This window comes from Typopeltis vanoorti, chromosome 6, assembly GCF_054136105.1.
Source record: "Typopeltis vanoorti isolate ZY-2024b chromosome 6, IOZ_Tvanoo_1.0, whole genome shotgun sequence".
In the NCBI taxonomy this organism is placed as follows: Eukaryota; Metazoa; Arthropoda; class Arachnida; order Uropygi; family Thelyphonidae; genus Typopeltis; species Typopeltis vanoorti.
The window spans coordinates 106,516,810-106,542,902 of record NC_143554.1 but is presented as its reverse complement, the minus strand read 5'-3'; the positions used below and the strand labels follow the sequence as shown (position 1 = coordinate 106,542,902).

The 26,093-nt window shown below is 36.8% G+C and overlaps 1 protein-coding gene across 1 annotated transcript in view; it reads right to left on the bottom strand.

Moving 5' to 3' along the window:
- The window catches only part of LOC150105776 (SLAIN motif-containing protein-like), a 161,392-nt gene that overhangs the window by 67,866 nt on the left and 67,433 nt on the right, over positions 1-26,093 (bottom strand). The window contains exon 4 of the mRNA XM_090394554.1: positions 8,241-8,477. Within this exon, the coding sequence (XP_090250680.1) occupies positions 8,241-8,477 (237 nt within the window). The remainder of the gene's footprint in view (positions 1-8,240; positions 8,478-26,093) is intronic.

Sequence of the window (26,093 nt, the reverse complement as noted above, 5' to 3'; positions counted from 1 at the left end):
ATATCAATTGGCACATGGAATGTCCATACACTCTGGGCAAATGGAAAATTGCAGTTGCTTCAAGAAGAAATGAAGAAATACAGATGTGAAATATCAGGTATTTCAGAAATGAGATGGACATTGTCAGGGGAATCAAATGGTGGAAGAGTTCTCCGGTCAGGAAATGAAAGTAAGCATGAAGCAGGTGTAGGTTTCCTGCTAAGTAACAAGGCCTGTCAGGCAATGATAGGATACAAACCAGTTAGTGAAAGAATAATGGTTGCAAGATTCAGTGCCCAACCATTTAATATCACAACCATTCAAATATATGCACCCTCTGCAGAGAGTGCAGATGAAAACATTGAGAAATTTTACAGGGATCTACAACTAGTAATTGATGAGGTGCTGAAGCAGGATATACTCATCGTTGGAGGAGACTGGAATGCAAAGATTGGCAAAAATAACACAGGATGGGAAAATGTTATGGGAAATTTTGGATATGGAGAAAGAAATGAACGTGGAGAGATGCTTCTGGAATTTGCCACAGATAACAACTTGATGATTTGCAATACCAAATTCCAACAAAAAGATTGTTGTAAATGGACATGGCGCTCCTTCGATGGCAAACACAGGAATATGATCGACCTGATATTAATAGACCAGAAATGGAGAACCTCAGTTCAACAGTGCAGATCATTCCAAGGAGCTGATATTGATTCGGACCACAGGTTAGTGATTGCGAATATAAGACTAAAACTGAAACAGAAGTACAAAAGAAAGTTCCAAAAAAGTAGAGACATCTCAAAACTAAATGAAGACAGGCTAAGAACAGCATATCAAAACATATTGGAAACTAAGCTTAAGACCGCAAGTGAAAAACAAAATATAAATACAAGAGCAGAAAGACTGAGTGCAGTGCTAAAAAAAGGCAGTAGAGGAAGTAATTCCTGAAAGAGAAAAGATCAACAAGAAATGAATAACTCAGGAAACCCTAAAATTGGTACAAGAGAAAAGAGAACTGAAACTTAAAAGAGAGAATTCAGAGGCAGCAGATGAGTTATACCGTCAAAAATGCAATGAAGTACAGAAAGCAGCAAGATCTGATAAAGCTAAATGGTTGGAGGACCAGTGCAAAGACATTGAACAGTACTATGGAGAACACAAAACTAGAGAGGTCTACAAACTTATAAGTATTGATGGACAAGACAGAAATCATACATGGATGGACAAGATACTGCAGCGAACTATATAAAAAAATCAACTAAATGATACTGCAACAGAAGTAATCAAAGAACTAAAAGCAATCTCTCCACCAGCAGAGATATTTGAAAATAACACCTTGGAAGAGGAGGTGAATAAGGCTATAAAACATCTCAAGAACAACAAGAGTCCTGCAAATGACAACATAATAGGCGAGATGCTAAAATATGGGGGGAGAAAAAGTTGTAAAAGAAATACATCAGCTATGTAATGAAATATGGAGATCAGGATATGCCCCCAAAGAGTGGAAAAAATCAGTCTTGGTTGTTCTTCATAAGAAAGGCAGTGCTTTAGAATGCACCAATTACAGAACTATTGCATTAATGAGTCATCTTGGCAAAGTGCTGATGAAAATATTAACAGAATGGCTGAAGGGGGCATATGGAGGCACATCTTCCGGACGAGCAAGCCGGATTTCGACACGATCACAACAAATACTCGCACTAAGACTAATAGCAGAGAAAGCTCAAAGAAAGAACAAAATGATATATTGCTGTTTCATGGACTTCCAAAAAGCATTTGATAATATTGACCAAAATATAACATGGGCTGTCTTGGAATCCTATGGTGTGGACAATAAATTGATCCGCCTGTTGAGAGACATAAACAGCCAAGCACAAGCAAAAATCAGGACAGCAGGTGAGACTGGAGATTGGTTTGGCACAAGACAAGAGGATCCAATATCACCAATCATCTTCATCACACATCTGGGAAGAACACTAGATAAGATTAAAGAAGAAGGTGGAGGCATTTCAAATGGCATGAGAATAAACTACGTCTGCTTTGCAGATGACATCGTCCTGATTCAAGAAGATGTAGAAAGGCTGGAACAGACATTGCAAACACTATACACAGAAGGAAAAAGATATGGACTAAATGTCAACTTTGAAAAAACTAAAACAATGATATTCAGACGGAGTTACTGAACAGAGTTACGATAGACAGATTTCAACTGGAAAATGTGGAACACTTCACATATCTTGGATGCCACATGACTTGGACCCCAAAAGAGAGATAAAAATTAGAATAGCCAGAGCAACAACTATTTTAAAAGCCATGGACAAAATATGGAAGAGCCGAGCTATAAAGATGGAAACTAAACTGCAAATTGTAGAAACCTGTATCTTCAGCAGTATGCTCTATGGATGCGAGGCCTGAGTACTCCTGAGAGAATCTGAAAGGAGGATATTGGCATTTGAGAGGAAGTGCTATAGAAAGATCTTGAGAATAAGCTGGATACAGAAAGTGAACAATGAGGAAATCTACAGATGAACACAACCAAAAGAAAACTTGATCCTGAAAATAATCAAAAGGAAACTACATCTATTTGGCCATATATGTAGAATGAATGATGAGAGAAAACTAAAAACGTTGCTTTTTGGAATAATTGAAGGAAAGAACAAAAGAGGAAGACCAAACAGAGAACGGGGTGATGACATCATCAAATGGTGCAGAAACTCTATACACAAATTGAATCATCTTGCACAAAATAGAATGCAATGGAAGAATCATATCAAGATGGCAGCAGACACCTACGGGCATTGGACCCACGGTTGTTGATGATAATGATGATAAAAAAAAGGGAATAAAGCTGATTGTGAGAATTACAGAGAAATTTTTCCACTAAGTGTTTTAGTTATGTTTTATGCAAGCATACGTGGAAAGAAATTGAGAAATATTGTGGAAGAGAAACTTGGAGAAGAACAAGTTGGATAAAATAGAGGTTTTCAGGATCGGATTTTCACTTTAGGACAAACAGTTGAGAAATCATGGGGACGATGACAGGAATCAGCACTTTTTAAGCATGGTTTTTAGTGAAGATGACAAGTTAAATCTAGAATTAGATAACAGAATAAGCAAAACTGGAATGTTGGGTGTCCAGCTGAATAAATGTACATGGAATAAGAGAGAAATCAGCTGAAACACCAAACTAGTCCAAAACCACTATGCAAGACAGTGGTTCAAACAAGTTTTAAGTTATAGATCTGAAATTTGGGTTAGAAATAAAGCAATCTATCAGAGACCAAGAGACCATAGATATGAAGGTTTTTGCAAAAACTTAGGGAAGTGAACAGATGGCATCAATGGCAGAATCGTATTAAAAATGAAGATATTAGATAACTTAACACTGTAGTGCTGCCATTGGAAGAAAATTGTGGATAGAAGATCAATAATAATAATAATGTAAACTTAATCACGTAGTGCTGTCATAATAGCCTGAACACCCCTTGAGAGTTGGAGAAGGGAATTATATTCTCTCCTCCAACAGTAGAAGAGAATGTAATTCTCTTCAACTATTTCTGAGCAATGGATATTCTAAGAAAATGATACAAAGGATATTATTCTCTATTCCTGCTCCACAACAGATCCCTGACATTTAACTACAGAGGCTCGGTTTCCATTCCTTATATTAGCAAACTTTCTCTCAAAATCGCCAATCTCCTGAAATCTCATGACATAAGAATGGCTTTCAAGCCCACTGTGACTATACAAGCTCTGTTACATTCACCTAAGGACCACAACCATTTCAACAAACATCCTGGAGTTTACAATATTCCACGTTCTTGTGGCCTTTCTTAAATAGGGCAAACATCTAAAAGTTTGGAAATTATACAAAAAGAGCATGTTGGAGACATTAATAACAACCGTGACACAGCTCAGGCCTAGCTTTCCACTTCTTTCACACTCACAACAATATTGAATAGGACAAGAGCTACATGCCTTATATAGAAGGCAACTATAGCAAAGAGAGTATGATGGTTATCCACTCATACAGCGCTCAAACAGAAACCAACAGATTTATGTGAAGTTCCAAAGTCACTTATTAGATCTTTCCACATGTCAGACTAAACTTTTCTGCCAACTATTATGCATATCTACTGAACAATGACTAACCCGTACCAGCTTCTATGCTCCACGTGTTCGTCTTTTACTTTTGTGTAATGGGTTCCTACAAGTTCGGTTTTAGTTATGTAATGGTTCAGTTCATGTTTACTCCTTATTATATTTTTTTGTTCATCCTAACCCGAAGAGACTACTAGCATATGTGGCAAAACTAGCCGATTTAACCATCTATATTATCATGACCTATTAAACCCAGTGTTAGTTATCATTTGTCACATTCATTTTTTGGTCGAAAAATCTACATACTCATCATATCATTTATTTTCTTATTTTTGTCTTGTGATATAAAACCATTATATATAAGAAACTTAATATGAACTTTCACTCACCCACCCCCAACACACCTCTCTATCCATTTTAGCTAACAGCTACACTGAATTTACAGATTAGAAAATGAGCAACATGGATGCAACATTCAACATTGTTCCAAATTGAGCTGTTACTAGCTTGGAGTATATGAAATTTTCAAGGCCTAACTTTCTTATTTAAATAACAGACTTTTTTTTTTTTTTTTTGGTTGAAAAGACAAGGCATTTGGCAGAGCAGGCTTTTGAAAAAATCCATATCTTTAGTGGGATTCAAAACTATTGGTTCAAGAGCATTATACTATCCACTTGAACAATCAGGGTGGCAATACTTGTTTTAACAGCATTAATAATATATGACATCAGTGAAGTAATCCATAGATGACAATTCTTATTTTAATTACTATTCAAACAAAGAATACTGAAGAATCACTGAATTGTAATTCTTGTAAAAAGGTTTATATATTGGCTGTACATGATTATTAAATTACTTAAGGAATTCACAACGTAAACTGGAATATAAATTAAAATAAACTTTAATATACACATCCTATATTTCGGCAAAGTCACGTCGCCATCTTCATGGGAACTTAAGATTAAGACACATGTACGCAAGCACTAAAACTAAAAGAACTCGACCTCCGACCAAAACTACCACTCAACACTGTAGTCAACCTTTCTTCCATGGATTTGAAGCCTGAGGCACTCAACGTTCTTACATATGGCCACAATTTCGCCATTGCTCCGAGAAAAATACTGGTCGAAGAAATAATGATCCAGATCGAACGCGGTATCTGCCACCTTCCAAACCACATCGCCAACAATATTAGACTGGATATAGATGTGTTCTCACCAAAGCAAGACCACCAAAAACAAACATATCCAATAGTGAATACAAAGCTCTACAGGAAATGAAGAAAAACAAAGAAATAGTAATCACCAAAGCGGATAAGGGGGAACGCCACTTCTCAACCAAACTGACTACACGGGTAAGCTTAATGCTCTTTAATTAGATCGGGCTACCTACCTCCCTATTGAATATAATCCCACCAACTCACAAATCAGAAAACTCCATAGACTCCTTAAGAAGGTCACTTCTTGGCCTGTGAGTTACCAACAAACTAAAACCTTTTTAACTCTAGACCCACCCGTATATATGGACTTCCAAAAATACACAAACAAAATGTGTCATTACATCCCATAGTGGATGGCATTGATTCTCCCACGTACAAATTAGCCAAACATTTAGCCAAAGAGCTCACACACGATACTGGCAACACACCTTCACACATAAAAAACTCACCCCACTTCAAAGGCAGCATAGAAAATCTTACACTCCAAAATACTGATATAATGGTCAGTTTTGACGTCTCCTCCCTATTCATAAATGTCCCACTCAAGAAAACCTTAGAGCTTATCCAAGCCAAATTCCCTCCCGATATCTAAGCCCTATTTCAGTTCACAAATGAACTCAGGCTATTTTGTTTGGCAAGGAAAATTCTACAAACAAATAGAGGGGACAGCCATGGGTTCTCCACTCTCCCCCACCCTTGGCCAACTTTTATATGGAGACTTTTGAAGAGAAAGCCTTAAACTTTGCCCCACAAAAACCAACCATTTGGCTTCGCTATGTTGATGATGTGTTTGCAATTTGGCCACATGGCTCCGATGCACTCCTCTCCTTCCTAACACACTTAAACAACCAACACCCGAATCAAATTCACCCTGGAAGAAGAAAAAAACAACTGCCTTCCTTTCTTAGACATACTAGTCACCTGCCAGCCTGATGGAAACTTGGTTTTCTCAGTCTATAGAAAACCCACCCATACAGGCAGATACATTCATCAACGATCCCACCACCCCTCCTTGCAACAATATGGAGTCATTAAGACACTACACAACAGGGCTAAACTTATCTGTTCAAATGACAGTGCCCTAACCACAGAACTAAACCACATTCTCAACACTTTCTCAGCCAATGCCCCCCCCCCCCCCACACACACACAAGGATTGTTCTGAATCCATCACCATACCCTATATCCGAGGTACCTCGGAAAAAATTACAAAAATCCTAAAAAAACATGACTTAACTTCTTGTTACAGACCATATAAAAAATTGGCATCCCTTATCCCCTCTACTAAAGACCAATCCCCCCTCCCCTAGACTTACCTGGTGTATACCAGGTCCCTTGCAGCTGTAAGCTGTCCTACTTTGGCCAAACAGGCAGGACAGCAAATATCAGATTTTCAGAACACAAGGACTACATCCCGTTTCACCAATACAGCAATTCTGGTCTTGCTGACCATGCACTGGATACCTGCCATAGAATACGGTGGAAGGAAGCCACGATAATACACCGTAGTAAATACAAATATGAAAGGCTTTTCATGGAATCAGATTCAGCCTTAAGAAACAATCCAAACCTCAACAAATTTGGCTGCATGAGACTGCCTCAAATTTGGGAAACTTACATCAGAAGACCTTCAGCCCAATCGCCCAAGAATACCAACATTGCCTACTAGGGGGCACCATCAGGACTTTTGGAGAAATAATAGCTTCCTGTTTTTTCCTCACTTACTGTTTGTTGTGCCTGCATGCACGTGTCTTGTTCTTAAGTTTCTTGAAAATGGCAACGTGACGTTGCTGAAATATTTAAGTATATTAAAATTTATTTTAATGTATATCCTAGTTGATGTTGTAATTTCCTTAAATTATTCAGTAAAAAAAGATTACTCTAAATCAATCACTATTCCCTACATCCAGGGCACGTCTGAAAAAATAACCAAAAATCCTAAAAAAATATGGCCTGATCTCTTGTTACAAACCATATAGAAAATTGGCATCCCTTATCTGCTCCACAAAAGACCTACCACTTTCCCTAGACCTACCTGGTGTATACCAGGTCCCTTGCAACTGTAAGCTGTCCTACTTTGGCCAAACAGACAGGACAGCGAATATCAGAACAAAAGGACTACATCCAGTTTCACCAGTACAGCCACTCTGGGCTTGCAGACCGTGCTCTGGATACTCGCCCCAGAATACATTGGAAGAAAGCCACAGTAATACACTGCAGCAAGTTTAAATTTGAAAGCCTATTCATAGAATCCGCCTCAGCCCTAAAAAACATGCCAAACTCAACAAATTTGGGAGACGTACATCATCAGAACATCACCCCAATGGCCAAGAACACCTAATATAGCCTGCTAGGGGTCACCATCAGGACTTCAGGAAAAACAGTAGTTTTCTCTCTTCAAGCTCATTTGCTGTTTTAGTTGCCTGTGTTGCATGTACCTTAATCTTAAGTTCGCATGAAGATGGCAACGTGATGTTGCCGAAATATAGGAAGTATATATTAAAGTTTATTTTAATTTATATTCCAGTTTACATTGTGAATTCCTTAAGTAATTTAATAATCATTGAATTATAACTCTCTTAGTTTTGGGAGGCTATTCTTTTTTTAATTCACCAAATTACTGTTAATGTTTTATATATATATATTATTAATACCACCTGCAATAAATTCTTTCAGGTGTCATATTGCATGAATATTTATGACTGATACCTTCAGCACAATATCAAGAAAGTTAACTAAAACACCTCACTGACTTTTCATAGCATCAATGTTACATATTATCAATTTTTTCAAATATGTTACCCTTACATTTAGTGTAGTCTGTTTGCTTCCTTGTTAAAGGTGATACTTAAAAGATAAATTGGATTAAAATAAAGGATCCTATCTGCAAGGCATTTTCCAACATATTCATTATTAGTAGTATTTAAATTAAACTTACTTTCTTCTTGCATCCTTGCAATCTCTTTGACATTAATAACATCAGCTACATGACCGATATCAGATTGTGACATACTCTCATTTGTTGATATGTCTTTATTGTTATTATTAGTATCATCGTCATCTGGAGAATCTATCACTGGAAGTGAATCTACACTTATTTCTTCTTCCCCAGGACCCCTTTTCTTTTTTGAACGAGAAAAAGTACGTGTATCTATAATTCTATGTTGTTCATGATCTATAAAATAATGAAATTATTAAAAAGAGGGAAGAAGAAAAAGATTCTAATTTAAAATGAAAATAGTAAAATTAGAGCTATTTTACTATTTTAATTTATTCATCATGTTGGAGGCTTAATGGATTGTGTACAGCACTCAGAAAGGATTGAAACAGAATTTAATACTGCCTATATTTCATCTCAGTCACTGAGACATCTTCAGGGATTACACATAAAAATTAATGTAACATGCACATGAATATCACATAATACTAAGCTCAACCATGAGTGACTCTAAAGTCCTATCTAGGTGGAGCGCCCTCTAAGGATGGTTGTAGATGGTCTGGAATGTAAGGTGGGATCTCTGATGATAAGTGTTTCCTAAATCTTAGGAAGCTTAATGCAACTGTATTTATTAAGATTTGGTTGATTTCTGAGAGCTGCTGCTGATTCTAAAAATAGTTTCTCTTTTTTGAATTTGCTGTGGCAGACATGGTGGTTTTTTTCCATGAGATCCTGTGGGTTGTATTCAAGACATAGTCAGCTGGGTCTAGAGGAACACAAGTCATACATCTGCAACCACGACTATGGTCAGTCAGGCCTAGCTGACCATGTCTTGGATACAAGCCACAGGATCTCATGGAAAAAAACCACCATGCTCCACCACAGCAAATTCAAAAAAGAGAGACTATTTTTAGAATCAGCAGCTCTCAGAAATGAACCAAATCTTAATAAATATGGTTACATTAAGCTTCCTAAGATTTGGGAAACACTTATCATCAGAGGTCCCACCTTACATTCCAGCCACTTACAACTGTTCCACCTAGATAGGACTTTAGAGTCACTCATGCGGTTGAGCTTAGTATTGTGTGATATTTGTGTGCATGTTACATTAATTTTTTGTGTAATCCCCGAAAATGTCTCAGTGACTGAGATGAAATATAGGCAGTATTAAATTCTGTTTTAATCCTTACTGAATGCTGTATACAATCCATTAAGCCTTCAACATGATGTCCTCATAGCACTTAAGCTTCTACACATGGATTCTAATTTATTCATATTTTAATGCAAAAAATATTTTGTAGAATAATTATAGAATTAAATTTATATTATATTTTGGTGCCAGAAAAGTTTACAAAAAAGCTACATTTTTTATTATCACATTTGTGCAGGTCACATATATATATATATATATATATTATAGCATACCTTACACAACAAGCAGAAGCTTTTTAACAAATTAATTAGTATTTATGGCTTGGTAGACTAAGTCTGTCTCTTCTCTCAAACTTACAGGTCATGCATTTGATGGTATGAGCATTTGCAAATGTTTTTTTTTTATTTTATATAATGAAGTTTTTATATAGCACTTCATTTTTTTTTTTCCCAGTAGACTGTGTCTAGAAGAATAATGTGCAAGACTAGATTTGTTCCACACATGGAAATGAATTGTAATGGTGCTCTTCAAAGCATACCAATGCAGATCTGACATCTGCATAAAAGCCACCAAAGTAAGGAACCTAACATATTCCTAGATAGCACAGAAAAAAAAAAAAATCTCCATAAAGCATAGAAATATCATAAGCTTATGAACTGGTTGGAAGGAAACCTGTATATTTGAGGTATGAAGGAGTCTAGATAGCTTTTCTGATAATCCTTAACACAAGAACTTTAGGCCATTGATGATATGGTGATGTGCAATATATAGCCTCTCCAGTCAAGTCAATACTACCTTCCAGTGGTATGACCTGTTTCCAAAAATGGCGCCATGACAAGGTGATTATTGCTATCTTATAAGTATCTTCCATAGTTGGATGATATGTCAACTAACCCTCTAAGTTATGACGACTTTTACTGGCTGGTGAAACAACACTGTCCTGTTAAATAGAGGTGTAAAGTGGCTACTGTCTTGTTCTAGGGTCCTCAAAAAGAGTTCCCTAGTCTCAGACTTCCTTTTTTCCCCTCACAAACATTGCATTACAGGTGATCACCTTACTGGATATGCTCAACATAATTAGAGAGTTTCTTACCTCCTCTGTTGGAGAGGAGGTAAGAAACCATATTATAGAGTAAGCGGTAAGTGTTTCCATAAATTAAAGAACAAAAAGAAAAATCAGAATATCTCCAAAAAAAGCAGTATGGTGTGAGTATGAGAGAAAACCACCTACAAAAATTGTAAACAAATACTTTAATTCAATAAAATGGGTATTGAAGGTAATGGTCAAGAACAAGAGGTCAGAATGAGATTATCAAAGTGCCTCAATAGGGAATGTGCCCCCCCCCTCACAGCAGTGCTCATAATAATGTTTCATACTGTTTATAATGGTGACCAGGAGCTCAGTTGGTAATAACCACTGCTCCTGCGAAGCTCTCCTAAGTCCTTTAAGGTTTTCCGGAGGGGGGTTGAGAGAAGCAACACATCCACTTAGAGCATCCCAAGCATGCCCAATAAGATTAATTCAGTAGACCTGGCTGGCCAGTCCATATATACGAGTCTCTCTGTGAAGATATTGGAGTAATGCTCGTCTTCATTGAGTGTAACTTGTAGAGCTACACTCAATGAAGATGAGAATTATTGTCTTGTAGGATAAAAGTCTACCCTATCACACCCACATGCAGACAATCATAGAGGCCTAGGACCTCATCTTTATAAGTTGCAGAATTCATGTTTCCATTAGAAAGCACATACACAGTGCATCCACCCAACAAAATGCCTCCCTCAAACCATAAGTGTACCTTTCATGGATATTGGAGGGATGATAGCATGTTCCTGGTTCTCTCCTGATCAGAGCACACCTACAGTAGCAAACAAATTAATCCGAACAAGCTGAATCTTCATTAAGTGAATTGGATTTTGTTCAGGTTTTACTTCTCTATTTTGGTTGAGTGCTGTGTGTTTTAACTGTGTAAACAAGTTGACAACTGTACTGTTTTATTCATTTTGTGTAGTTATAAAATTTATCCATCTCCAAGAAATGTTACAAGAAAGCATTCAAAAATATGTACTCTTTCTCAGCACATATCCATGACTCCAAGATAAATTGCAATGAGTGTGGTGTTGGTTTGGGTACTGTTAATGTGATTTTAAAGAAGTTTAGGGTGACAGGTACCTTCTCTCCTGACAGAAAAGGAAAACTATGCTTAGCGATCATCTTATTGAAGATGATCGTTTACTAGTCAGGAAAAGGAAAATGAACCCAAGATTGTCTGCTGTAGACTTAAATAGAGACTTGAAAGCAAGTGAGATTAATGTATCTGACATGACAGTCCGTCGAAGATTGCTGGAAGCAGAGAGGGCTGCCCACAGACCAAAAAAGAAACAACGGTTGATGAAGGCTATGTAGAAAAAGTGTACAAAGATTAGAGAGCGAGCATCCTATGTTCACAAATCAATAGCTGAGAAGACTTCTCATGCCCACTTTCAACAAGCTTCTAAACACCCAGCTAAAAAAGATGTCTTGGGGTTGTTTTACACATGATAGTCCAGGATCACTTGTGCCTGTTGACAATATGATGAAAAGTGACCAATACATAAAAAATTGGAGAAAAGGGTCCCACAGATCCAGAGAGACAAAGAACTCACCTTTCAATAGGATCTAGCTCCATGCCACACTTCAAAAAAAGTGAAAGAGTTCCTCAAAAATGACAACATCCAATTGCTTCAGTGGCCAGGTAACTCTCCTGACACAATAGAAAATTTGTGGCCACAGTGAAATCGAGAATTGGAAAATTACATTGTGATACAAAAGATACTTAATACAATCCATTATAAAAGTATAGTTTCGAGATGCAGAAATAAGAAAAGTGTGTTCTACATTGGTAGAGTCCATGCCTAAGCGAATTACTGAACCTATTAGGAGCAGAGGAGCACATACAAATTATTAGGAAAAGTTGGAGTTTAATTTTTGTACTTATTTTCTTGCAAAATTAAATTTTTTTTAAAAAATTGTTCGGATTAATTTGTTCGCTACTGTAATATCGTTTTGTAGAGCAAACTGGAACTCGCCTGTAAACAATACTAGCCCCATTGGTCTCGAGTTCAGTTGACATGGGGTCTGGTCCATTTCAAGTCCCATGGTGTAGGGGATAGAGATATGCATATTGGTCGCCTAGCATACAGCCCCCCCCCCCCCTTCATGATGTATTATTTTCTTTTTCCCCACCCAAGTTTTTTTGATTTTTCTCTTTGTTCCATAATTTATAATTTTTATATCATTCCTTTATTAATAACACTCACCAGCGTAGTATGGGAATTCCCTATGTGCATAAGTCCTTCACCATTGCTGCATGCTGCTATTCTAAGTTTTCTGCATTAACTCAATCATGAATGATAATGAAAACTCCCCCACAGAAACAACAAAAAACAAAAACCACATATAAAAAAAAACCAATGGTAACATCATTCAATGATAAAGCACTGCTTGACATCAGTGATGGGACTTTTGGTAAATCACTTGGTCTTTTGCCAGAAGGGTATCAGAAAAATCCTCAGCTGTGCTCAACACTAGTGCTGCCGTATTAACACCCTCCTGTATCACCTATATAAACAACTGGGAATCAAGCCAGCAGCCAATCCCTAAAAAGAGAGAGAGAGAGAGAGAGAGAGAGAGAAGGGTGAAAATCCCACTGCTATCGTCTCAACACTCTCAAAAGCGATACAGTGTTGAGACGATAGCAATCAATCAACAACTGAAAACCTCATTTTCAATACCTAGAGACACATCAGTTAATTAGCAATCAGCAATATGGATCTTCCATTCTATTCTGCAGCAGACATCCATGATAACCTTATCAACCTTTTCATACAAGCTATGGAAAGATTTGGAGAAACTCATTTGGTTGCTCTGGATATTTCTAAAGCACTTGACATTGTCTGTACTGAGGTCTTTACAAGTTGCCATCTTATGATTTCTCTTGTGTCCTTTGTGATTGGATTGACAGCTTTCTTTCTGGTCATTCACTGCATGTCAAGGTGGATGGTTTCCTTTTCTTAGATTTCTGTATCAATGCTGGAGCACTCCAGGGTTCTGTACTCCCACCCAAGTTCTTCATCCTATACAATGACCTTGTCTCTCTAACTTCAAATCCTGTCCATTGTTTTGATGACAGCACTCCATTCATCTTCTTTGTTTGAGAAACCATTTCATACTCAAATGATCCAAGCTTTCTGATCTTCCATAACCAATGTCTTAAAACAGTAATTTTCTCACCTTTCTCAATCTGGCGAATTTTGATGCTATAAAAACATAGTTGTGTTTTATCATCCAGAAGATAGATTCTACTCCATGCCCTCTTATTTTTGATAATGTTCAGACTTCCAGTCAAGATCAGTTTTTTCTTCTTGAGTGACTTACACGTCTAGCTTAATCTAGCATAAACATATCACACAACCAGCTTCTCCAGCCTCCAAAAATTTTGTATTTTTATTTATTTATTTTTTGAAAATTCTACTTCTCACTTACTCAACATTTCATAAATCTCAAATCCAACCAACCTTAAAACACAGGGTGATTCTAAATTATTGTTGGGATTTCCATAGTCTATAATTTGCAAACTGAAAACAAAAATAAAACTGCTTATAGAATATGAAAGTGTAACTCAAAAAGTTTTATTTGACAACACTGTACTCACCGCATTGATGTCTGGGAGAAAATATGATGTCATGCTTCAAAATGGTGACAGTTCAAGAGAAATCAATGTGTGTACTTTGGTTTTTCGAAACAAAGTCTGTTATCACAACACACCATCATCATTACAGAACCCAGGATGGAAAATATCCACCTTTGGATAATGCTATCCAATTTTGGTTAAAGCAATTTCAAGTAGGTAGTTCAACTGGTAGTCTCTTGAAATTGCAGAAAAGGAATCGACTCCAGGAAGCATTTTATTGATACTCATAAAAATCAACTAGATGAGTTTTTTTTTTGCAGTTAGGTATACCACAAACGACTGTTTGAAGGTTGTTCATAACCACCTTCAACTCCGTGCTTACAAAGTGCAGATTGTGCAGGCTTTATAGCTGAACATAAACCTTGCCATTTCCAATTTGCCCAAGACATTTTGTCAAAAGTTGAAGCTGATGAAAATTACCTTCAGAGATGGATATTTAGTGATGAAGCAATGTTTTGTGTATCAGGGACTGTAAATAGTCATAACTGCAGAATATGAGGATCAGAAAACCCTCATAGAATTAGAGTATTCGCAAAAAGATAGTCCAAAGATAAATGTCTGGTGTGTTTTGTCATGTTTCAAAGTTTTGGGGTCCTTTATGCAGAAAAAACAGTGACAGTAATGAACTAACTGGACATGCTACAGCTGTATCTGTTGCCCCAGTTGCTCCATCTTGCCGGAACACCACCACATTCGCTCTTATTGTCTGAGAATTTCTTGACATGCATTTTCCTGGGTTGGGTGTGGTGGACCATTTCTGTGGCCTCTGCACTCACCCAATATTACATCTCTTGATTTCTTCCTGTTGGGATACGTGTATTTACCAGACCCCTTTGACCTCCCACGATGAACTGAAGACCAGAATTGTTGCTGCAATAGAAACAGTTACTCCACAAATGATGGAGAAATGTAACTTGGAGGTGAAACTGATTATCACTTGGACATCTTAGGTGCCACAAAAGGCATGCATGTTGAAGTTGTTTAGCATTCTGCAGCACTGATTCTATAGGTAATAAAACTTTTTGGAGTTACACTTTCATATTTTGTAAGCAGTTTTATTTTGTTGTTGTTTTGTGGCTTGAAAATTATAGGTCACAGAAACCCTGACAATAATTTAGAATCACTTTGTATTTTGTAATGATGCAACCAGAACCTCCGTAAGACAGAAGAGGCGGCAATCTGCCTAAGAGGTGACCCCCCTCTCTCTCTCTCAAAGACTCCAATGATAAGTAGTGGGCATTGCTCAAATGAATGGTCATTACCATTCTTGTTTTCTGCTTTCCTTCCTCTAAGCACATAAGATTATGAGCAACCATCAGTATCCACACACACACACTTCAACAGTACAGTTGGGTCTCTTTTTATAAGGTTCTTATGTTATGCAGTGCATATTTCACGCAAATTTGGGATTTCCCCCTTGTACATAATGAACAATGTGTTGCAGCACATTCTGGCATAATGTGTAAGCAGTGAGTATCCATGAAGTTTAATTTTGTATGTGAGTAAGTGTTTGTTGTTTCATTATTGTAAGTCTATATTTTGCTAATTTTTTTTAAAGATTTAATTTGTCCCAATGGAGAAAAAAAAAAAAAAATAAATAAATAAAAGCAATTTCTTTGGAAATGAAAATTGCAATTTTAGATCACTTAGCAAAAGGAGAGGGATCCACGGCAATTTGTAAACATTTTAATTTAGGCGAATCTACTTATAAGAGCAATCAAAAAGAATGAAGTCACAATAAGAAAATCTGTCATTTCTGGTGCAAAACTAAGTGCCAAATTATCATCATACTCAAGAGATGCTTTATTAGAAAAAATGGAAAACGAGCATTCGAAATTTGGATTGAAGAATTAACTCAAAGGATAATTCCTATGAGTGGTTATTTAATTAAACAAAAAGCTCTTTGATTCTATGAACAGATGAAGCAATTGGAGCCATCTACTTCTGTTTCCCAGGCTGCTAAAGAATTTTCGAAAGAACTAGCAAAGGATGGTTAACCGGATTTTTAAAAAGGAATGCACTTCATTACAGGCGAGGCTGCAGCAGCAGCCAAAAATTTTCAAGAGAAGTTAGCCAAAATGACTGAAGATGATGGATATTTTCCCAATCAAGTGTTTAATGCTGACGAAACAGGATTGTTTTGGAATAAAATGCCTAGTCAAACTAACATTGCAAAGCCTGAGAAAAAAGATGGGTTTAAAGCAAGCAAAGATCGAGTAACACTGTTACTTTGTAGCAATGCATCAGGTGATTGAATGTTGAAATCCCTCCTAATAAATCGATCTCTAGTGAAAGGCAAAGATCTAAAACAGCTGCGGTATACTGGATGGCTAATACAAAGGCCTGGGTAATAACTTCTGTATTTAATGAGTGGTTTAATAATTACTTTTTACCAGAAGTGGGGGACAAGTTGCTCGCATCCATAGTGATCCTAAAGCTGTATGTGTCCTCTGGGTGGCGCTAAATGAGCAACAGCGATAGGCAGCCAGTCCATCCTAAGGATCTCCTGGCCAATTTCATGATGTCTACTGAATTTATTGAATATAGTGATTTCCAGAAACCAGAATTTAGAAACATTGGCCCTACATTACGTATTTGTCAATTAAATATTGAATCTATTAGCAAAGCCAAATGCGATTATTTATCGAAATTATTGTTAACCAACAATGTTGATGTGATTGCTGTCCAGGAAACACATGCTGCTGATCCTGAACAGCTCCTTAAAAGAGGTCACATTCTAGGTTACACTGCTATTGGTGCAACATTATCTTAAAGAAGTTTCTTCTATCTCAAAATATTGAAGAAAACATACATACAGTAGTGAGAAAAGTTAAAGATATTACAATTATGAATATTTATAATGAAATCACCCGGATCACCTTGGCCGGAAAAAATTATTACTATTGCTGAACATCCCGCAATCTATATTGGGGACTTTAATAGTCACCATGAACAGTGGAATTATGCTCGAAACAACGAATGTGGCGAAAAACTTGTTGATTGGATCGAACTAAATAATCTTCACTTAGTCTTTGATGCCAAAGACAAAGGCACTTTTAGATCGGCGGCCTGGAAAAGAGACTATAACCCTGATTTATGTCTTGTGAGCAAAAATAATTCAGGTCACCCTATGCAAAATCTGAGAAGGGTCTTAACTGACTTTCCTCATAGTCAACATAGACAGGTATTAATTGACATTGTCATTTCCATTCCATTTGTAAGATCAAAGCCTATCCCATGCTGGAATTTTAAAAAGGCTGACTGGAATAAATACGCAAATGAACTTGACAAATGTATTCACTGGATATCTCCAATAAGTAGTAAAGTATTCCTAGAGGACATAACTATATACTTTATAATGAATATCAGATAAACAATGACCCAAAAACAGCAGACGAACTCCTAGTAAACTTGGATATATCCCGAAGGAAAAAATGGGTAAATACAGTTGAAGGTATAGACTTTACTCATTCCAGCTGAAAAGCTTGGAGCCTTCTTAGGAAACTAGGTGGTAGTGCTCCTTTGATTAAAGCCAAATGGTTGGTTTTTGTGGGGCAGAATTTAAGGCTTTCTCTTCAAAAGTCTCCATATAAAAGTTGGCCAAGGGTGGGAAAAGTGGTGAACCCATGGCTGTCCCCTCTATCCGTTTGTATAATTTTTCCTGCCAAACGAAATGGCCTGAGTTCATTGTAAACTGAAATAGGGCTGAGATATTGAGAGGAAATTTAGCTTGGATTAGCTCTGTTTCTTTGAGGGGGGGACATTTGTGAATAAGGAGGAGACGTCAAAACTGACCATTATAATGACCTTGCAGCTGTACTTACTTTAGTCAAACAGGCAGGACAGCAAATATCAGAATCTCAGAACACAAGGATTACATCCGATTTCACCAGTACAGTCACTCTGGGCTTGCAGACCACGCTCTGGATACTCGCCACAGAATAAGATGGAAGAAGGCCACAGTAATACACCGCAGCAAGTTCAAATATGAAAGACTATTCATGGAATCCGCCTCAGCCCTTAGGAACATGCCAAACCTCAACAAATTTGGATGCATGAGACTACCCCAAATTTGGGAAACATTTATCAGGAGAACTTCAGCCCAAAGGCAAAGAACTACCAATATAGCCTGCCAGGGGGTGCCACCAGGACTTTAGGAAAACGTTAACTTTCTAGCTTTGGTTCTCATTTGCTGTTATGTAGTACTTGTGTGCATTTGTCTTTGTATTAAGTTCCCAAGAAGATGGCAACGTGATGTTTGCCGAAATATCGGAAAGTATATATTAAAGTTTATTTAATTTATATTTCTAGTGTACGCTGTCAATTCCTTAATTATTAGTTATCATGTCTAACCAGCATATAAGCCTCTCTACAAGAATAATGACATCATGATACTCTTTTTTAACATCAAGTTTTTGCCATGGGCTATGTATGTATGTATGTACCAGAAACTGGATCAATTAGTGATCTTATACACTCTGGCCGTCCTTCAACAAGTCGTTCAACAGAAAACATCGAAGCAGTTCGTGAGAATGTTGCTGAGAGTCCAGGAACATCAATTCGGCACCGTGATCTTGAATTGGGCATTTCGAGAAGCTCTCTACAGCGTATTCTCACGAAAGATTTGCATCTTTATGCTTACAAAGTTCAATTGACTCAAGAACTGAAGCCTACTGACCACACACAGCAAAGAGAGTTTGTTGAATGGATTATGGAACAACAACAAGTGGATGCTTATTTTTCGAACAAAATCATCTTCAGCGATGAGGCTCATTTTCATCTTGATGGCTTTGTTAATCGACAAAATTGTCGCATTTGGGGTTCAGAAAATCCACGAGTGATTGTTGAGAAACAAATGCATCCACAATGTGTCACTGTTTGGTGCGGATTTTGGGATGGCATCATCGGTCCATTCTTCTTCGAAAATGCAGCTGGTAAGGCAATAACAGTTAATGGTGCTCGCTATCGCGACATGATAATCCAGTTTTTTGTGCCTAAATTGCAAGATATGGATGTGGACGACATGTGGTTTCAACAAGACGGTGCCACATGCCATACAGCCCAAGAAACAATTCAATTACTACATGAGTCATTTCCTGGTCGTGTAATTTCCCGTTTTGGCAATCAGAATTGGCGGCCCAGATCATGTGACTTAATGCCGTTGGACTTTTTCCTTTAAGGTTTATGCCAACAAGCCCACGACCACCCACGCCTTGAAGGAGGAAATCGAGCACTGTATCAACGAAATTCAGCCACATTTATGCAAAACGGTCATGGAAAATTTCGACAAAAGAGTGCATATGTGCCAGCAAAGCCGTGGAGGCCATTTACCCGATATGCTATTCCATGCATAACCCTATACTGTATACTTTATGAATCAATAAGAAATTACAATTTTTAATTAAAAACCTGTGTTTTCTATCAAAATTACTTCTTGCGTGAATTTTGGGACACCCTGTATATTATCAGCTGAAATCATTACTTTGGCACATGAAATTGGTGGAGAAGATTTTGATACATTTAGCCAGCATAATGTGGATGAATTGCTTGTGGATAATGCCTTAAGTGAAGATAATATTATTGGATATCGCTTAACTTTAGATATCGTCGAAGATCCAGAAAATGATAGTGAAGCAGAAGAAAAACCTGTTCCCCCCCTGACTACAAATATAATTCGAGGTCTTGAACTGTGCAATAACTAGGAAAATCATTTTCTTGTTAATGACACAAATTCTGAACGAACCTTAAAATTCCAACACGAGCTGAAGAACTGTATGTCTGGATATTGCGAGCTGTATAAAAAATTAGTAAAATCATCATCGCAAAGTTTAATCACTGATTGCATTGTCAGAAAAAAATTCACCACAGAAGGAGGGTGAAGCTAATTCTGTTTGTCAAAAATCATTGCCTTTACCATACAGATCTCATACGCTGACTATCTCTTCTGGTGATGAAAGTGATTTCGCACCAGTTTGCAAACATTGCTGAATATTGTCTAATAGTGATGATAATTCTGATGAAAAAATGTAAAAAAAAATGTTACCCTTGAATAAAATTAAATGAATAAAGCTTTAAAACAAACTTAGGCATTCTTATTTTCTTGAATTTTTATAAACTTCTTTATGTGATGTTAGGTTTATTTTAATTCATTGCTTCAGTTTTATGTGGTTTTAGAAAATTATGGAACATATCCCTAATTTTTCCACCTAAGTTAAGTCTTTTTTGTGCAATTTTTTATATGCAGTTTTCTGTAGAATGTATCTACCACATAAAAAGAGACCCAACCGTATACATATTGAACCACCTTCTCATCTTCCTTCATCCTATTTACCACTATTCTTTGGAATGGCCTTCCTGATATTGTTTTCCCCCCAATAAATACGCAACACCAACCTTTTCTTCTATAAACTTGTTTGTTAATAGATTTCTTCTTTGTCCTTAACCACCTGCCCAGATATGGCCCTATTGTATTATAAATTTTGTAACCAACCTCATGGGTGTCAATATAAGAACATCCCTAAAAATGTACTTCTCAGGAGAAAGATAAGTGCAGCCATGGTTGTTTATTATCTTAGAAATAAGATCTGAGTTATACCTATTAGAAAATAAAGTGGATTTAATATGAAGTCTTATTCGCAGGGGGGGGTCCCTGTAACTTCTAGAGAGAGTGTTCCCTGGGTAGAGGATAGGGGAGCCACCAGATATGGTGGGGTGGTCCGAATATGTTGAAAAAGTACTCGTGGACCAACAGGGCCAATCATCTTGATTGTAAGGGAAGTGGCACTCCCATGGTTCCCTAGCTGGATCTATCCTTTTCTACCTCTGCTTTGAGGACGATCTACTCGCTTTAATCTTTCCTGTAAGCTATGCTATTAGAGTACTCAAGGGCTATGGATCTTTCAATTTCTGGACTATATGCCCCCTCTATAAACCAATCTTTCCCACCTGCAGTATACCCCTATTACTCCTGTGGGTTTAAATTTGGAAGAAGGCTAGTTCAGAAGCCTTAAGGTAGCAGCCATACCACTGGACTATCCGTCGCCATGGAGAACATTAATCTATTTTTACGCCAACAGAGAAAGGTAATCGAAATGACTCCATGGAAAACAACCCTGGAATGGAAAAGGTAAAACGAAAATGGAAACAACAAAATATAATACATATAGCAAACTGAAACATAAGAGGAATAGCATATAAAGAAATAGAATTAGACCAAATATTAAATGAAAGAAATTTTCCATGACCGTTTTGCATAAATTGGCTGAATTTCGTTGATACATGGATATGAAATAAGTATTGACCACTTCCTTGATAAAATAAAATAAAGACTACCATATAAATGGCTACAAATAACAAGACCAGAAGAAAATTTAAAACATTTGTTTATAAAACTAGATTATTAAATGACAAATATACAATGGTCATATGAACAAACAGGAATAGAATGGCTCAATATAAAATTGATACAAAATTAATAACGGAAAAAACTCGCATACAAAGATTATTAAATAGTATAATTTTCGCCTGTGTCACAGGCATCTTCAGTACATATTAAGCTCAAATTAAACAATAACTGACAATTCCAAAAAGCACCACTAAGTAGCTGGTGTAAGATAACTAAAAAGGTCAATAAATTTCCTTTAAAAAAAAAATCAATACAATAAAAAGTTAGGAAAGATTAGCTGATTTGTAAAGTACTATCTCCCATAAAGGGGATAGACATAAGCCGTTGGATCTGTTTAAGTTAGGAGAATGAAGTAGAGTTTCACATGTTTCTTTATAAAAGCGTTCCACGAGGAACTGACTTTTGTGAAGAATTCTTATCTTTCTCCAATGAACTCTATGTCAAGTGAAGATGGTATGTTATGCAAGTCCAGACTTTGCAGGTTTAAAGTATTCAATATAAGATTGGTGTTCTTCTAGCCAAATAGAGGCAGATCTTCCCGTTTGTCTGAAATAAGATAATCCACAAGAGCACGGAATTTGGTAGACACCTGGATGATTAAGACGTGGAAGCTTGTCTTTAGGAGAAGTGAGAAAGGTGGAGATTTTTCTAAACGGTCGAAAGGCAACAAAAATATTCAGTGGTTTTAAAACTTTTGCTATACGTTCAATGATGCCTTGTATATAAGGGATAGGAATGTGTGTTATTTCTTCTGTGTTTGAAGAGGAAGCCATATTAAAACTACTCAAAGTTCTTTTAATGAAGCAATTTTTATAACCATTAGATAGAAAGGAAGAAGTTATATATTGTAGTTCTTTCTGTAAAAGATCATCTGAAGAACAAAAGGAGTAGGCCCGATGAACCAGTGTTTTAATAATTCCTGCCTTTTGACTGGGATGGTGATGAGATTCCGCATGGATATAATGGCCTGTATAAGTCTTCTTTCTATAAACCGAGAAATGTAGGTTACCATCTGGTTGGCGAAGAATTAGAAGATCTAAAAAGGCTAACTGCATATTTGATTCTACTTCTAGGGTAAACTTGATCCTAGGATGAAGTGCATTTAACTTAGTGAGAAATTGTTGAAGTTCATCCGAAGAGCCATTCCATACAGCAAAAATGTCATCGACATATCGCTCAAAATGTTCCATAAAGAAATTGGGGATAGCAGGAGAAAGAGGATTGCCCATTGCTGTTCCTTCAATTTGTTGATACAACTTATTTTTAAAGGAAAAATAACCAGAATGTATTACAAAATCAAATATTCTAGTAGCAAGACTTATACGTTGGTCATACATAAGTGGTAATTAGTTTACGGAATTAACAATGCATATAAAGTATATTAATTAAAGGAAACTTTAATGAATAACTTCTATATTTCGGCAACATCACATTGCCATCTTCAGGAACATAAAGATATGGTATGTGCAGGCACTAACAAAAGCAAATGAGGAAGAAACTAATATTGTTCATAAAGTCCTTATGGTGCCCTCTGGTAGCTAATTTGGTTGTCTTGGCAGTTTCCTTGCCAAACGTTCACAATGAACTCAAGCTATTTCGTTTGGCAAGGAAAGTTCTACAAACAGATAGAGGGGAGAGCCATGGGTCCACCACTTTCCCCACCCTTGGCCAATTTCTTTATGGAGACCTTTGAAGAGAAAGCCTTAAACTCCGCCCCACAAAAACCCACTATTTGGCTTCGTTACGTGGATGATGTGTTCGCTATTTGGCCACATGGCTCAGACTCATTCCACTCCTTCCTAACACACTTAAACAACCAACACCGAATAGTCCAGTTCACCTTAGAAAAAGAGGAAAACAACACCCTCCCCTTCCTAGACACTTTAATCACTCGCCAGCTTGATGGATCTTTGGTTTTCTCTGTTTACAGAAAACCCACCCATACTGGCAGAAACATTCACCAGCAATCCCCCCCCCCCCCATTCACAACAATATGGGGTTATAAAAACACTATATAACAGGGCAAAATCAATCTGCTCAGATGATAAGGCCCTAACTACTGAACTAAACCACATCCTCAACACTTTCTTAGCCAATGGCTATAACCCCCCAAAAAATCCAAAAAATGCTAAAACCAGTAAACCACAACCCCCCCTCCCTCCCACAATAAAGATTACACCAAATCTATCACCGTCCCCTACATCCAGGGCACCTCTGAGAAAATAACCAATATCCTCAAAAAATATGACCTTACTTCTTGTTACAGACCATATAAAAAGTTGGCATCCCTTATCCGCTCTACCAAAGACCAACCACTTCCCCTAGACCTACCTGGTGTATACCAGGTCCCTTGCAGCTGCAAATTGTCCTACTTTGGCCAAACAGGCAGAACAACAAATATCAGGATTTTAGAACACAAAGACTACATCTGGTTTCACCAGTACAGTTGCTCTGGGCTGGCAGACCATGCGTTAGATATCCACCATAGAATTCGTTGGAAGAAAACAAAAATAATACACCGCAGCAAGTTTAAACAAGAAAGATTATTCAAGGAATCATCAACAGCTCTAAAAAACGTTCCTAACCTCAACAAATTTGGGTGCATGAAACTACCCCAAATTTGGGAGACTTACATTATGAGAACTTCAGCCCAACTGCCAAGCCAACCAAATTAGCCCACCAGAGGGCACCATTAGGACTTTAGGAACAATATTAGTTTCTTGCTTTCTTCCTCATTTGCTTTTGTTAGTGCCTGCGTGCACATACCATATCTTTATGTTCCTGAAGATGGCAACGTGACGTTGCCGAAATATAGAAGTTATTCATTACAGTTACCTTTAATTAATATACTTTATATGCGTTGTTAATTCTGTAAAATCAAATATGTTTACAATGTCTGAAGGAAATTCCTGTTGTAGTAATTCAATGCTTTCAGAAAGAGGCACATTTTTAAATAAAGAAACAACATCTAAACTGATCATGACATCAGAAACGTCCAAATGAAGATCTGAAATTTTTGAAATCCAAAGTATTTTTTATATAAGTATCAGTTCTTCTAGTTGAAGAGGAGAGTAAATTTGATAAAAATTTTGAGATTTTGTAAGTGGAGCAATCTATGCACTCTACGACTGGTCTTAATGGAATGAGTGGTTTATGAACTTTTGGAAGACCATACAATCTAGGTGGATGACCGAAGAAGGTTTTAAGTTTTTTCTTTTGATCTTCATTCCATGTAGATACATTATCTATAAGAGAATTACGTCTCTTCAATTGGCTCCGGGTAGGATCTGATGTAAGAGGCCTATAAGTTGAACAGTCGCGAAGTAAAAGAGACATTTTTCTCTCATATTCCTTCCTATCTTGAATCACTACAGCCTTCCCCTTATCAGCTTTTGTAATAATTAAACTATTGTTATTCTTCAGTGATTTCAATGCTTTAAACTCAGAGTAAGAAAGATTAGGATGAGGAGGCTTGGCATTAAAAAGAATTTTTGCACATTCAAAATGTAATCTGTTGGCTGTTTTTGGGATAAGGATCGAATACCCCTGTATGTTATGAAAAAAATCCATAAGTGGCACCTTATTTGGCATAACGGCGAAATCATGTCCTTTTGATAAAACAAAACGTTCACAGTCTGTTAGTGGACGTCCGGAAACATTTATAACTACTTTATCTATATCAATAGTATTATTACTGGATCTAGGTAGGCTGACCAGCGATTCAAATTTGCATTTTAGCTTGTCACGAGAATCATTAAAGACCTTTAGGTATGAACTCGAAGATATGCGCATTATAGTATTAAAAGTTCCAACCATTAAAACAGATTCCAGAGCATTTTTTTTATGTCCATAATTTCTCTATTTAAGAGGGAGGGCAAGAGATTTTTTAGCTTCATGTAGCTGATTATTTAAACGAGACTAAGTACCTTTTAAGTAAGATTGGAGAAAGACAAGAGTTCTTCACAAAAGTCAGTTCCTCATGGAACGCCTTTATAAAGAAACATGTGAAACTCTACTTCATTCTCCTAACTTAAACAGATCCGACGGCTTACGTCTATCCCCCTTTATGGGAGATAGTACTTTACAAATCAGCTAATCTTTCCTAACTTTTTATTGTATTGATTTTTTTTTTTTTTTTTTTTAGAAAATTTATTGACCTTTTTAGTTATCTTACACCAGCTACTTAGGTGGTGCTTTTTTGGAATTGTCAGTTATTGTTTAATTTGAGCTTAATATGTACTGAAGATGCCTGTGACACACAGGCGAAAATTATACTATTAAATAATCTTTGTACACGAGTTTTTTCCATAATTAATTTTGTATCGATATGTCTACTCACGGTATACCTCTTTTAAAACTTATCAATATAAAATTGATACTACTGATAGCAGCTAATCAAAGCTTAGGAAAGACCAAAAAATTCAATAAAAAGAAAAACTGAAGATATGAGATGATACAATCAAAGAAATAATCAAAATAAAAAAAGAAGCACACTAAAAATGGTTAAGCAGTAAAAGAATAGAAGATGAAATACAATATAAAGGAATAAGAGCAATAGCTAA